Source organism: Acanthamoeba castellanii (assembly GCF_000313135.1).
Source record: "Acanthamoeba castellanii str. Neff unplaced genomic scaffold scf7180000084648, whole genome shotgun sequence".
Lineage (NCBI taxonomy): Eukaryota > Discosea > Longamoebia > Acanthamoebidae > Acanthamoeba > Acanthamoeba castellanii.
The window spans coordinates 46,831-55,968 of record NW_004457319.1 but is presented as its reverse complement, the minus strand read 5'-3'; the positions used below and the strand labels follow the sequence as shown (position 1 = coordinate 55,968).

The 9,138-nt window shown below is 57.8% G+C and overlaps 4 protein-coding genes across 4 annotated transcripts; 2 read left to right on the top strand and 2 right to left on the bottom strand.

Moving 5' to 3' along the window:
* On the bottom strand, positions 1 to 252 carry ACA1_100180 (uncharacterized protein; the record flags this gene model as incomplete). Its single annotated transcript, XM_004335168.1, has 1 exon — positions 1 to 252. A coding segment is annotated over one exon (252 nt), but the record flags the coding sequence as incomplete, so codon positions are not given.
* A 1,076-nt stretch (positions 253 to 1,328) lies between these two features.
* ACA1_100170 (uncharacterized protein) lies at positions 1,329 to 3,134 on the top strand (the record flags this gene model as incomplete). The annotated part of the gene is made up of 7 exons (XM_004335167.1): positions 1,329 to 1,743; positions 1,824 to 1,892; positions 1,954 to 2,032; positions 2,126 to 2,228; positions 2,298 to 2,383; positions 2,513 to 2,585; positions 2,766 to 3,134. 7 exons carry the CDS (start codon positions 1,329 to 1,331, stop codon positions 3,132 to 3,134), a joined length of 1,194 nt encoding a protein of 397 aa, XP_004335215.1.
* Positions 3,135 to 3,348: 214 nt separating this feature from the next.
* ACA1_100160 (uncharacterized protein) lies at positions 3,349 to 5,608 on the top strand (the record flags this gene model as incomplete). Its single annotated transcript, XM_004335166.1, is given in 7 exon segments — positions 3,349 to 3,358; positions 3,406 to 3,419; positions 3,430 to 4,457; positions 4,548 to 4,650; positions 4,740 to 4,825; positions 4,915 to 5,029; positions 5,141 to 5,608. The coding sequence occupies 7 exon segments, from the start codon at positions 3,349 to 3,351 to the stop codon at positions 5,606 to 5,608; spliced, it is 1,824 nt and encodes a 607-aa protein (XP_004335214.1).
* A 1,317-nt stretch (positions 5,609 to 6,925) lies between these two features.
* ACA1_100150 (Flavinbinding monooxygenase-like subfamily protein) lies at positions 6,926 to 9,115 on the bottom strand (the record flags this gene model as incomplete). Its single annotated transcript, XM_004335165.1, has 7 exons — positions 6,926 to 7,130; positions 7,248 to 7,500; positions 7,573 to 7,929; positions 7,991 to 8,251; positions 8,340 to 8,595; positions 8,694 to 8,815; positions 8,929 to 9,115. 7 exons carry the CDS (start codon positions 9,113 to 9,115, stop codon positions 6,926 to 6,928), a joined length of 1,641 nt encoding a protein of 546 aa, XP_004335213.1.
* Between the last annotated feature and the right edge of the window lie 23 nt (positions 9,116 to 9,138).

Sequence of the window (9,138 nt, the reverse complement as noted above, 5' to 3'; positions counted from 1 at the left end):
AAATGTGGCCCGAGCCAAGAACGGAGAAATGGGCACGGAGATGCGCCATGGGCCAGGAGTGCTGTATCGCCGCACAGCTCTCTGATGGAGGAAGCCACCAACCTCCTCAAGGAAATCTGCCTGGAGGGAGGCTAGTGGCACCATCATTAGCTGCTGGGCATGGTCGAGCAGAACATTGTGGCTATCGTGACCCACAGGCAACCCTACGACCTCGACAGCAGGTGATTCAAGCTTCCTCTCCTCCTCCTCCTTCATGGTGTGAAACGTTTGAGCCTTTTGGGGCGAGCCAACACCTGAGGCGAAAAAAGCAGCCCTTCTCCCCATGACTTTCCGGTCTGGAGTCCACCAAATGGCATTCCGATCATTCTTGGCTACATAGGTAGCCTGGTGAAGTGCGGGCTGACTGGACGTCAAGTCTCCTCAGCAACGTCGTTGCGGCCCAGCAGAAAGGGAAAGAAAAAAAAAGAAGAGAGAAGACCGGGGGACGGTAGGTTGGGAAACAGAGGTGAACACAAGCGAAGAGCCAGGCGGACTGCGGGCGCGATGCAGCGTGGCGTGTGGGAAGAGAAGATGGATTTGCCGAGGGGTCCGGTGCCGCTGCCGAGCCTCGGTCTCGCCGGCCCCTTCCCCCACCAGCACCATCAACAACCATCACCACTGGCCCAGCTTTCCCCCAACCGCCTTCATCATCTTTCTTTTTCTACGCCTCCAGGTGCACAACCTCCTCTCCCAGCCCACCCGCCGCACCAGCAACCACTACACGCGCCGTCACGGCCTCTTCCGGCCGGGGGCGGCCCTCAGGTGCAGCATCACCTGAGCGGCCAGTTGGGGCACGTACGCGCCTGCAACTTCTGCCGCGTCGCACATACCGCCTGCGACTCGTACGCTATCTACCCAACAATAATATAAATAACAATACAAATATAACGTCTAATTATTATTATTATTATTATTATTTACACTTTGATGCTACACGGCGACAGGGAGCGACCGTGTGGGCGGTGTGTGCGGGTGGGGCGCGGCAACCTGTGCTCTGATGTGCCTTCGCGCAAGCGGGGTCGACCGCCCAAGGTCGTGGACGGCCCACCAGTGGTGGAGTCGTACGAGCAACCGCTGCAGCAGCCCCGGCGACAAGCCGATGCCGCGAACCGCAACACACACATCAAGCAGGAGCAGCAGCCGCACCACCTGACCGGTGGTGCATCATCGGCCGATGGCCCACAGGCACCCAACCTGAACGCGAGCAGTACCAGCCCGCGCAGCGGTGCGTGCGCCGCATTACAGTGATGAGGTGTGCGGTTGATGTGGATTTCCGCTGCGCCTGGCTGATGAGCGCTATCAATGTAACAGACAACACAGAGGAGAAGCAAAAGAAGAAGCAGAAGCTCGCGGCGAGAGTAGAACCGGAGCCGAGTCCGCAGAGGGAGGAGGAAGAGCCGATGAGTGCCGACAGCAAGCTGGGCCTGCTGACGCGACTGGTGGAGATGATGTCCGGCGAGCTACGCGACGTGAAGCGCGACAACGAGAGGCTCCGGGCCAAGGTCAAGCGGCTCAAGTCGGGCCTTCAGGACACCAAGAGCCAAGTCGAGTACCTGCTCGCCGCCGATCGACGGCGCACTCAGCTCGAGGAGGACGAAGCCAAGCGACGACGAGACAGCGCCAACAACTACTTCAATAGCGGAAGCAACAGCGCGACAGACCAGCAGCTCCAGCAGTACCAGCAGCAGGTTCTCCAGCGATTTAGTGCGCCAGTCACAGCGCTCACACCGGGGCAAAGGCCGCTTTCAGCGCTGATGGAGGTGCCTGGTCTGGGCGCAGCGCAGCGGCACTCGTCCTGGTCGTCCACGGGAGCGTCGTCGCCCTCACCACCGTCGACGTCGCCATCGGCCAACGTACCGGCCTCCTCCTTCTCCTACGAACTCTCGGTTCTCCATGGCGGGCTGTCGCTGCCAGTGATCACGGAAGCCCGACACCTGATGCCTTTCCTCGGCCCCTACAACATCCCCTCTCCCTTCGCCGTGCCCGATTTCAGGTTTGTCCATACGACTGCGGTGTGTGTCGTGTCGTGTGTCGTGTCGTGTGCCGTCGGCAATACAGCACTGTTATTAACAACACACGCATGTAGTTTTCCCGTGTGCTCGTTCTTGACGGCTTCGATATTCGAGGATACGTCACCGGCATTTGCCTACGTCAATCCCGCCTTCATGCGTCTCACTAAATACTCTTGGGTACGGCACAACCCGCCCCACCTACCACCCACCACCGTGTAACAAGCGTGTCATGCGTGTGTAACCCAGAATGATATCATCGGTGCGCCATATGCGATGCTGTTTGCTGTCAACGAAGAGCACTACCGGGCGTTGGCGCCAATCATGATCAATAGGTAAGGTCAACTGCCAACCAAGGTTACTGCTTTTTGTTGGTTCTCTAAGGGGCTTTTCCGTCGTAACGTTGTGGTGTGTGTGCGTGTGCGTGCGTGGTGTGTGTGTGTGTGTGTGTGGCGCGGCATCAGACCGCCCATGACGGTGAGCGACATGTATCGAATCCGAGTGCTCATTCGGTGCAAGGACGGCAAGCTGCTGCGAGTCAACGAAAACGTGCAATTCTTCTATGATCAGCAGGGCAACGTATGCAGTCTCCTACGCGTACCGGTCTTCTGCAATCGGGCACACGAACTGACGCGTCTTGTGTGGTGTGGTGAGTTGTGTGTGTGTGTGTGTTATGTTGTGTATTGTGTTGTGTGTGTTGTGTGTATTGGATGGTAGACTCGGTACTCGCTCATGTGCATCCTCGACTGGGAGGAGGGCTGGCTGGAGGAGGGCGAGAGCTACGGATTCGACCACTGGGTGCCGATCGTCAAAGTGCTCTCGCCCAAGATCGAGGACGTACCGTCCCACCCGCCCTCCAGCCAGAACTCTTCATCCCCCTTCGACGATCCCACGCAACTCTATCGATTCTCCTCGATCACCACCTCTGCCTCTGCCACGACCTCCGAACCACTATCGCCGCTGGACATATGCAACGCCACGGCCATCGGCACCACCACCAACAACGACAGCGACAGCGGTGGGAACAGAGCTCCACTGACGCCAGGGCTCGACGCTTTCCTCTCCAGCCACTTCCCCTCTTGGTGATGCTGTCGACACCTGTAAAATTGGACATATATTAAAAGAAAAGTAGAAAAGAAAATACGAAGATGATGGAAGAGGGGGCGGAGCCGAGGCCAAATGCAGGATCTCCTGGGTCAGTCATAGGTCTGGCATGTAACTACTGTAGAATATCCCATACCGCCTGCGAAGCGTACGGCCTCATTTGATTGATTGAAGAAATTCAAGAAAAATGTAGAGGATGCCCTCAGGTATTGATTCACATTATTGTTTTTCATATTTTGGTGGGTGCAGGCAGAGGCCGTGCAGGCGGTGCCAAAAGACCGGACGTGCCCACCTGTGCTCGGACGTGCCCCTCCGCAAGCGCGGACGCCCGCGCAAGGGCAAAGACGACGCAGTGCAGCAAGAGTCAGTGGCCACCGACGCGGCCAGCGCACGCAAAGCAAACCACCGCCACAAGACGCCCTCTGCTGCTCCCCTCGCCGTCGCACCGGCGCCGACTCAGGCCGAGGCCTGGACGCCCACGTCACCACCGCAGCAAACAGGCCGACCCGCCCACACACCACAGGCCCGGTCGACACAAGCCCAGGGTCCACCGAGGCCACAACCCACGCATCTGCCGCACCATAGCGCACGCAGTGGTGGCGGCGCCGGCGGCCAACTCGAGTCGGACAGCGCGGCAGCAGCCGGCAGCGGCGACGGCGGGGCGACGGGAGAGGACCGCGAGGTGCTGAGCAAGCTCAACCTGCTGACGAGCATGGTGGAGATGATGGCCGGCGAGATGCGGGAGATGCGCCGGGACCACGATAAGCTTAAGACCAAGCTGCGCAAGGTGGTGGGCAAGATGAAGGACGTCAAGGCCAAGCAGGCCCAGGCCGACATCCGCTCGTCCCTCGCCTTCGCGCAGATTCAGCACCAGCATCAGCACCAGTACCAGCACCAGCAGCACAACTACAACCAACCCCACCACAACCAACAACAACACAGCCACGGCCAGCACCACACGCAGCAGCAGCAGCAGAACGAGTGGCAGGCGACTGGACCACTGCCGCGTAAGCGACAGCGGCTCGCGTACGACGACGAGGACGATTACGAGGATGAGGTGGTGCAGATGCGGGGCTACGGCTACGGCGGCGGCAGTGGCTTCGAGGAGCAGCAACAGCAACAGCAGCGAAGAGGCCTCGGAGGCGACAGCGGAGAGGCTGAGCAGGGCCACCACCACTCGACGCTGGTGCCGCTGCCGCTGGTACCGGTTCACTCGCGGTCGATCGTGGAGGAGGTCGGCCGGTTCGCGCCCTTCCTCGCCCAGTACAACGTCTCGGAACACGCGTTTGCCGTTCGCGACCTGAGGTACTCTCTCCTGTCTAACTGTTATCATTTTTTTTTAAAATTGTTGGCGGCTGACATTCCTGACATTCGTTAAAAATGGCGTACCACCAGTCGGCCGATCTGTGTGATCGTGTTCCGGTCGGTGTACGACCCCGCGCCGCCGCTCCTGCTGTACGCCAACAGCGCGTTCGCCGACCTGCTGTCCTACTCTTGCGTACGCGTCAACGGACCCTCCGCGGGGTGCTCTGTGCTCGAGCTCTCTGACTGTGTGGTGGTGGTGGGTGGGTGGGTGGCGAAACTTAGGGTGAGCTGGTGGGATCGCCGATCCATAACATCTGCGTGCCCAACCGGAAGTTGACCGCTCAGTTCGCCTCCCTGTGCATTAATCAGTACGCCGACAATGTCAATCACATGTGATACACACGCAGTACCTGCAGCCAGCTAAACGGTTGCTATGTTGGTTGCGGCCGAAAAACAGGAAACCCATGTCGGCCAGTGTGGTGTATTTCATGACTCCGCTGTTTCGGCGGAGGGACGGGCGGATGCTGCGCACCCAACAGAACGTGCAATTCTTTTACGATGCCCAGGGCCATGTATAATCTCTCTCTGTGTGTGTGTGTGTGTGCGTGTGTGTGCGTGTGCGTGTGTGTGTTTCATGTTATGCAACGCATGCTCACACGCATACGCACACGCACGTGTAACAGGTCAAGTACGTGCTGTCGAACTTGCTCGATTGGCGCGAGGACCAACTGCGCGACGGTGAGGAGCTGGGCCAATGGCTGCCGCTGGCCGACTTTCTGCCCGTCTCCTCTTCGTCACCGGCGTCCGACTCGTCCTCCCCATCTCCCATTCCCGCACCATCACCATCGTCGTCGTCTGCCCACCACTGGCCAAGGAGCCAGCCGCCAGCGCCGTCGGCGACAACGTGGAATGCACACACGGCCAGCAGCGCGGCTGTAGAGGAGGCCCGCGGCCACCACCAGACCTTCCAGCACATGCCAGCGACTAACCATCAACCACCACTGGCACAACACCATAGCCACCACCAGCATCACCACCACCGGCAGTACCACTACCAAACAGCAGCCCCGATGGCAGCGCCCTCGCCCCCACTAAGCGACTTCTCCTACCCGCCTCCATCCACATCACCATGGCACGACCATTTCCTGTAACAGGGCTATTCACTGAGGGCGTAGGAAGCTTGCTAGGCGCAGATAAGTGATCTCAGCGTCAGCATATGTATAAATTCATAAGGCCAATATTACACCCAAGAGAAAGCAAAGACATCTCAGGATTGGATAAATTTGATTCTTATTGATGGTTGTACACCATGCAACCTATGAAAGGCTAAGGGATATAGCCTTGGAGGGTTAAAATAAAGCATGTCATGGTGCATCTCCATCACAAGTTCCTAAATTTGCTGTGCAGCCACCACCACTGCCACTGCCATCAGGTGGAGCATGTTTGGCTACTCCCCTGCTCTCTGCCACACCCTCCTCAAGCTTGCTGGCTCCATATGTCAGCAGAGCAAAGCCTGGAGATATGAGGCATAACAACCTCCAATTGGACCCACAAAAGCACACAAACAACAGACACAATCATGCTTTGTCCAGGAAGGTGCATAGACAGGTGACTGTGAAGGTGTTGTGTGTGTTGTGTGTGTCATGGGTGAAGAACTGGGAAGGGCATGAGAGAGATGTTGCCCCAGGCTCTCCCTGCCAATAACCATCTTATCCCACTTGAAGTTCTTGGCACAGAGAGGAATGAAGACCTGCTTCCTCAGGCTGTGTCTTGTGCAAGTGTACTCCAACATGGCTTGGCAGGGAATCATGCCATAGGAGAGATCAAGGAAGCCAGCAACTAATGCTGGATTTCATTGAAGAGGGCAACATCAACAGTCCCAAGATTCTGCTGAAATTTTATTCCATGTTCACCAAAGCCCTGCCCATTATTTCCACCAAAAACTATTGCTCAGTAACAGAGAGTTTGACCTGGACATAAATCAACAAAATTCAACCAACAAACAGAGGCCATTATTATGCTGTTTTCTCTCTCACTCTGCAGCACTTTCACCTTGATTAGTTCTCTGTGTACTGGTGTGGTGCCCTCACCTTTAAAAATTACACTTTAAAAATTACACCACAAGAACAACAAGCAGCAGCCAAGAATGGCAGTTTTGTTCACTGTGTTTCTTCTGTTTAGCCTGTTCCGTAAAAGACATTGGTCCCACTGGGTTTCGATCCCAGTACCTTATGCGTGTAAAGCATACGTGCTACCGATTGCACCATGGAACCTCTCACTACGACCATTGTCACTGCTCCCCAGCTTGATCCGGGCCCCTACACTCGCCACCGCCAGTCGGGACAGCTGTTGAATGGGTTCTGGTTGGGACCACACGCCTCCGCCAACCCTTTTTTCTCACCGTGTTCCTCACACTTGTTAACAATTGTGACGAAAACCTGCCGTTGTTTTCGAGTAATCACCATGCCCTACCAGAGGAAAAGGTACACGTAGAGAAGGCAGAAGAGGCCGAACACGTTGAGCGCAACGTAGATGTCGAAGGCGAGCATGGCCTTGTTGAAGGCGTTGAAGGAGTAGTGATTGGGCAGCCACGTGCGCTCGATGTTCTTGATGGCCTCCTCGCGCACCTTGCCTCCCTCCTCCACCCGGTAGATGTGCGCGCTCCACGGTGCGCTGATGATCGTCCACCATCTATTGTGTGCGTGTGCGGTGTGCGTGTGTGTCGTGTGTGTCGTGTGTGAGGTGTCAGAAAAGCACGAGAGTTTTGGGGTGTGGTGTTGTGCGACTGACCTGAAGGGGTTGCGGAAGAACCAGCGCACGAGGTCGGGCTTGGCGCCAAAGTAGGAGGCGATCTCGTCCGAGTACTCCCAGTGGTTGACCAGCTGCGGCAGGTGGTGGTCATCGGCCGGGAACACCCGCTTGTGCCTGATCTTGTCGGCCTCCATCTGCGCCAGCATGGCGGGCGTGGACGGCAGCGACACCTGGCCCGTGTAGACCTTCGTCGCCCAGCGCGCCTGCAGCTCGCCTAACGCCGGAATCGAACCTGCGCCAACAGCACATAACAGGTCATCATGTGCGTGTGCGGCGTGTATGGCGTGTGCGGCGTGTGCGGTACCAATCATGGGCCTGGCGCTGCCAATGTAGCACAGCGTGGGGTCGTTTGGATCGAAGACCAGCTTGTAGGCGTTGTAGCGGAAGTTGTGGGCCGGCAGGAGGAAGGGCAGATTGGAGAGGTAGCCCGTGGCGAAGATGATCAGGTCCACGTCCTCGGGCTTGGACTCGTTGGTGAACCACACGCGCTTGCCCTCGATCTTGGCGATCCCGCGACGCGCCACCACCTTGCCGAGGGCGGCCTTGTCGACGATGTCGCGGCTCTTGTTGAGGAAGCCGTGGAAGTAGGCGCACGACGGCTGCCACTCCTTGATGCCGCTGCCTCCCTTGCCCCACATCATCTCAATAATCCCGTACCGTCCTGCACACACGACAACTCAGTGATTGCTTGCGCACACAGTGCACACGACGCACACACTTACCGATCCAGACGAGCCAGCTCTGGAAGTCGGAGAATCCCAGCAGGCGCTGGTGCTTGGTGAACACCATGTCGGCCGGCTGGTTCGCACCGACGGTTCGGTCCTGGAACCAGGTTCCCGACCTGATGGCGAGGATGGTGCGCGAGGCCTTCTCGCACACTTCGGCCACGTCGCTGGCGCTTTCGCCGCCGCCCACGATGAGCACCGTCTTGCCCTTCATCGCCTTCGTAGGGTACTTGTAGCAGTGACTGTGCATCATTTCGCCTTCGCCGCACACACCGCACACCGCACACATCGCTCAGTCAATAACGCCACCCAAAGTGTGCGAGAGAAGCGTGAGTGTGTGCGGTACCGGTGAAGTGAGTGAAGGGTTCCTCGAGGTGGGTCTCGCGCGGCACCTGGTGCTGTCCCGAGCAGCAGACCAGGATGTCGAAGTGGTGCACCTCCTTCTCGGCCTCGGCGCCGCCAGATAGGCCCGCGTTCTGCTCCTCCTCTTGGTTGGGCATGACCACGACCTTCCACTGCTGGCCGTCCTTGGTCTTGCGCGCCTTGTGGACCTTGTGCTGCAGCTTGATGTATGGGTACAGCTCGAAGTGCTTCGCATAGTCCTGGCAAAAGAAAAGAAAAGAGAAGAAAAGAAAAGAATATGCTGTTATTTCACATACCAAACAATATTTATAAATAAATAACTAAAAAAGGTGCGTACCTTGAGGAAGTCGAGGACTTCGGTGTGGGTCGGGAAGTGGCCGAAGCTCTCGGGCATCGGGAAGTCGCTGGCGTGCAGGTACGACTTGGAGGCCGTCGCCCTGGTGTTCCTGAAGCATCCGCCTGCGCCCAACCGCACACGCCGCACACGCATGACCGCACACGGGTGGCCACAGTGTTAGAAGAAATACAGCGAGGGGAGAGCGCTCCGGAGCGGTTGGATGAGTGAAGCGTACCGGGCTTGTCGGTGTAGACCCAGACGCCGCCGATGGAGTTGGTCTGCTCGAAGAGCACGACGTCGTCGAGTCCCTCCTCGACGAACCACTTGAGGGCGTAGAGACCGTTCCAGCCGCCGCCCACGATGCACACGCGCGGCTTGCGCGTCAGCAGCTTCGCAATCTCGGGGTGCGTCGGCGCCTGCATCTGAAGATTTCTTTTTCTCGCCA